This window comes from Dipodomys ordii, unplaced genomic scaffold (assembly GCF_000151885.1).
Source record: "Dipodomys ordii isolate 6190 unplaced genomic scaffold, Dord_2.0 Scaffold313, whole genome shotgun sequence".
NCBI lineage: Eukaryota > Metazoa > Chordata > Mammalia > Rodentia > Heteromyidae > Dipodomys > Dipodomys ordii.
In genome coordinates, this window is record NW_012267529.1 from 51,899 (window position 1) to 56,742 (window position 4,844).

Consider the following 4,844-nt stretch of genomic DNA (forward strand, 5'->3'; position numbering starts at 1 on the left):
CCAGAGTGAAACAAGTTTCTTGCCTTTTTTTCATGGTATACTGGGGATTGAATAGGGCTGGAACTGGTTTAGCCCTGAGCTGAGGCACATTCCCAGCTCTTTTTGATTTTTAATCTTGTTTAAAGATACGGTCAGCTAGGTAACTGGCCTCAAACCTTCACATTTCTGCCTCAAGTTCCTGAATAGCTGAAATTATGGACATAAACCACTACAGCAAAAAATAACATTTTTTTCACTACATAAAAAGGCTTATGCAGGGAACTAAGAATTTAATCAAAGAGGGCAAATCCCATGTCATCATCTGACTCCCAAGAGTCTTCTCTCTTCTCATCTTTCTTCTCTTTTGCTGCAGCAGGGGCAGAACCAGCAGCAGGAGCTGCAGAGCCGGGCACACCAGAAGCAACAACTGCCCCACCAGCAGGCATACTGGCAAGCTTGCCAACACCCTGGGCCATGACGTCTTCAATGTTCTTCCCATTCAGCTCGCTGATTACCTTGTGAAGCCGGTCATCATCCACCTGGATGCCCATGCTGTCCAGGATCTTCTTAATGTCTTTGGACCTGGGGGAGGAGTTGCCCCCAAGGACTGCCAGAAGGTCGGAGGTGACTCAGCGCAGGTTGGCAGCGACCAGTGGGCGTGAATCTTGTGACTTCGGCAGTGTCAGGAAGTGAAAGGATGACACCCGTGCCAGGGCCGGGGGCTAACCACAGAAATAATATTTTTTATATGTTTGTGCTGGTATAGGGCTGGAATTCAGATCCTTGAGATTTAGCGTGCCTTGCTTAATCCCAGCTGGTATTCTACCACTTGAACCAGGCTTCTAGTCTGACCTTTTGCTGGTTCCAAGTGCTGTCTTCCAGGAGTCAGCCTTCCGAGGTGGGATTATAGGTGTGGGCCACCAATCCCTCTCTGGCAGTATAGAATTTCTAATTAATTGGACAATCTTTTTTTAATTGCTCTTATTGTTGGGTTTCAGAGCCCATTAGAGTTCTGGGGAGGCAAAAATGATATTTCAGGATCCTCTAAGGAATTTTCACATTTTTAAATACTCTATAGTGTCTCTCCACCTGTACAAAGGTAAGCACCCTTGTGTCTATTTCTGTTGCCTTTGTTGTGCATTGTATTTTGTAATTTGTTAGAATGGGTAACATCCTGGAACCTCTGGCTATAGAAATTGCCATAGTTGCTACTCTCACAAGCCTGTCCCTGCTGCCATAATACCCCACACTAAGAACCCAGCGTTGCTCTGTTAATTGCAGTCAACAAAACCCAGAGAGGCCAGACACTGGTGACTTATACCTGTAATCCTAGCTACTCAGAAGGTTGAGGATCATGGTTCAAATCCAATCCCATGCAAGAAAGTCTGTGAGATTCTTATCTCCAATAAACCACTCAGAAAACCAGAAGTGGTGAAGTGACTTAAGTAGAATGGAAGCCTTGAGCTGAAGAGCTGTGGGATAACCTTCAGGCCCAGAGTTGAAGCCCCATGACTGGCAAAAAACAAAACAAAACAAAACCTGGAGCCCATTCCAGAGCCTTCTTGCTCCAGCACGAGCTCAGTAGATCTGGGCTGACATTTGAAATTAGAGGCAAGATGAGTTTGGATTCCAGGCCTCAGAAAGGCAAGCAAGAATTGTGTTATCTAGCTTCACATGAAGGGTTATGTGGAGGGTTCAGAGTGGGATTTAGAGAGGTGTGGATTTTCTTAGAAGGGCTTTGGGGCTGTTTCACCCTCTCTAGGGTGGGACAAGGTGGGGAAGGGAGGCTTGTCTGAGTGAAGACAGAAAACTCAGAGCTTAGACCTTCATCCTTGCAAGCAGCTGCTTGGACTTGCTCTGTTCTGAGAAGGCTAGGGGAGAAGACAGCATAGAGCTGAGCTCACAGCATGGGAGCCTAGTGGACCTGGCCTGAAAACTTCGATGCTCCACTGGTTTTTTACCTGACCGAAGAACAGGAGAAAGTCATATTCGGTAAGTGGCGCTTGTGCCCAACTCCTGCCCTCTTCACACTTTCCAATCTTTCCCTGTGCTTCCCCTGAGTCTGGGCCAGGCCCTGACCCTCAGAGCCACCAAGTGCCATGTAAGCTGCTGGTTCTCACGTTCTTCTCTCTCTTCTGCTCCCAGGCCAAGGGGACGCATTCCTCCCCTGCATTGAGAAACACAGCCACACCCTCATTCAGCTGGAGCTCTGGTTCACAGCCACAGGCCACACTCAAGTCACTGTGGTGGGTCCACCAAAGGCCAGGCAGTGGCTCAGGAACATGGCTCAGTATTTGGGGCACCAGGATGCTCGTTGTCAAGCCAAGGGTAGGTATCTGTGACTGAACTGAGGGTGAAGGCTTGCTGACAGGTCTGGGGCTCCTGCATGGCAGCTTAAATTCTTAAAGAATCACTCACATGGTTGGACATCCAGATGTTACCCAGAACCCACCGGGATGGCAGGAACCCAAAACTGACCATTTTGTGATCATGGAGTAGAGGGTACTCAAGGGTCCTCTGGGAGGGCTGGGCTGGGTGAGTCTCTACCCCACACCTCCATGTCCCCACAGGCATCTTGCCTATGTTCATGGCTTTTTTGGATCATTTTGATCATTTCTTCTCCTCAGGTTTGGAAATGCTGCAACATGTCTGGAGCCAGCCCCTCACCAAGGAGGACTTGGCCTTTTCTTTCATTGCTTCCCTGATATCATGCTCCTGTCTTGGCAACCATGATGAGTGATCCCTTCTCTCCTAATGGTGCTCAGGCTTCCTCAAGATAAGTGCTTGATGCTCTTGGGGTTCCCTGGAGTTAATGTTGCCATGAAGACCGGCTTCCCTAGGAAGCTGAGAAAGTCATGAAAGTCATGGTTGGAATTTGTGGCCATCATGTCTTCCCACATGCCTTCTAGCCATATGTCTGATGGGATTATAGAGAAGTGTTCTACTGCTAAACCAAATCCAGTATCCCAAGTTTAGTAATCCTCAATTCCTCCAAGTAGGTCTCTACTGTGTTGACAAGCTGATATACCCCATTCAGTCTTCCTATAACACAGTACCATCTAACTTCTAGTAGAGGCATACCTCCTCAACACATCTCATATTTTCACTTTAGCATTTAAATTAAGGCTCTTTGCTTTTATGATTACATGGACTACCATAACTTTTACCTTGTGCAATTTGGGGGCAACCGTTTGTTTTTTGAGATGCAACTTTCCATCAAATGAAGGGCACAGAAACAAAAGAAACAATAATTTAAAGACCTGATATTGTGAGAGTGACTGAGTTTCCCTACATGACTGGGCTGTGGGTGGCATTCATGGGAATTTATATTTTTATTTGGAAATTTTCTTTTACGTTTATTTATTTTTGGGGGGGGTCCAGTCATGGTGCCTGAACTCTGGGCCTGGGCATTGTCCCTCAGCTCTTTAGCTCAAGGCCAGTGCTCTACCACTAGAGCCATAGTGCTGCTTCTGCCTTTTTTTTTTCTTTATGCTTATGTGGTGCTGGGGAATCGAACCCAGGAACTCAGGCATGCAAGGCAAGCGCTCTACCACTGAGCCACCTTCCCTGCCCCCCTTTATTTTTATTTTTTTGATTGGTGTGTAAGGTTTGCTGAAAGGAAATTGTCACATAGTTCAGGCAGAAAAGAATTTATTGGGGGGCGGGGAGCAAACTGCTGGCCCACACAAGATGCAGGCACAGGTTGGGAGAGGAGAAGGAAAAAGAGGAAGGGACTTGTGTTGAGCTGGATTATATAGGAAGAGGCAGGAAGTGGGACCACAGATGTAGTAATCTCAAAGCCTAGGGAACCTCTCACTGGCCAAGGGAGGCATGACCAGAGAAGTTCAGGACATGACCTCAGTGGATGAGGAAGTGACCTCAGGAGTGATTGACAGGCAGGTGATTATGGTTTCAGGCTGATGAAGAGGAAGGGAAAAGGGCTTTACTCCCAGGCAGACTTAACTTTCCAGGCTTTTGATAGTTATAAATGGTCAGTGATTCTCTTTGGCTACTTCTTGCTGTATCAGTATTAGGGGTGGAAGCCAGAATTATTGTGCAGTCTGGGAGAAGGCAGGTGAACACGTGTATGTGTCCTTGGATAAAATCTCAAAGGAATCTTACAAGGCAGGGGCTGAGCAATAAGAAGAAATATTAGGGGGCACACAAACAACAGAAAGAAGGGTTCAGGGCAGAAAATTAAAAATTAGATGACTTGGCTAGTTCCTGTGCTCCAGATGGTCCTAGAGTTGTCAGAAAATGTCTCTAGCTACTTCTGATATCTGGTGACTGGGTAGGGCAGAGCACGGGAGACTGGTTAAGAATAAACAGTCAGCCGGGCGCTGGTGGCTCACGCCTGTAATCCTAGCTACTCAGGAGGCTGAGATCTGAGGATCGTGGTTCAAAGCCAGCCCGGGCAGGAGAGACCGTGAGACTCCTATCTCCAATAAAAAAAAAAAAACCACCAGAAAACTGGAAGTGGCACTGTAGCTCAAGTGGTAGAGCGCTCGCCTTGAGCTGAAGAGCTGAGGGACAGTGCCCAGGCCCAGAGTTCAAGCCCCACGGCCGACCAAAAAAAAAAAGAATAAACAGTCAGAAGCTGGGGCTGGATTAGAGTGGTTAAGGGCCTGATGGGAGAACTTGGTAGATGTCTGGATTATAAAGTATATATGGGAGACCCAGTATGCTGCCAAGGCTAACTCTCCCAAGTCTAAGACACACTTTAAGATCCTGTTCATTTAGAAGGCACGTATAAACATTAGGCATGTTCTTTATCTATTTCTCTTGATCTCCCGGCTCTGGTTAATTTTGAAAGGGCAGGCACAAAGTGGCTCCATTTATGATGCAACATCATCTCCTCTGTTCCT

The 4,844-nt window shown here is 47.0% G+C and overlaps 1 protein-coding gene and 1 pseudogene across 1 annotated transcript; one reads left to right on the top strand and one right to left on the bottom strand.

The window, feature by feature from the left end:
- Positions 1 to 269: 269 nt before the first annotated feature.
- LOC106001534 lies at positions 270 to 1,182 on the bottom strand (annotated as a pseudogene).
- A 413-nt stretch (positions 1,183 to 1,595) lies between these two features.
- LOC106001535 (putative KHDC1-like protein) lies at positions 1,596 to 2,719 on the top strand. The gene is made up of 4 exons (XM_013036624.1): positions 1,596 to 1,694; positions 1,899 to 1,971; positions 2,125 to 2,307; positions 2,607 to 2,719. The coding sequence occupies exons 1-4, from the start codon at positions 1,596 to 1,598 to the stop codon at positions 2,717 to 2,719; spliced, it is 468 nt and encodes a 155-aa protein (XP_012892078.1).
- Positions 2,720 to 4,844: the final 2,125 nt, after the last annotated feature.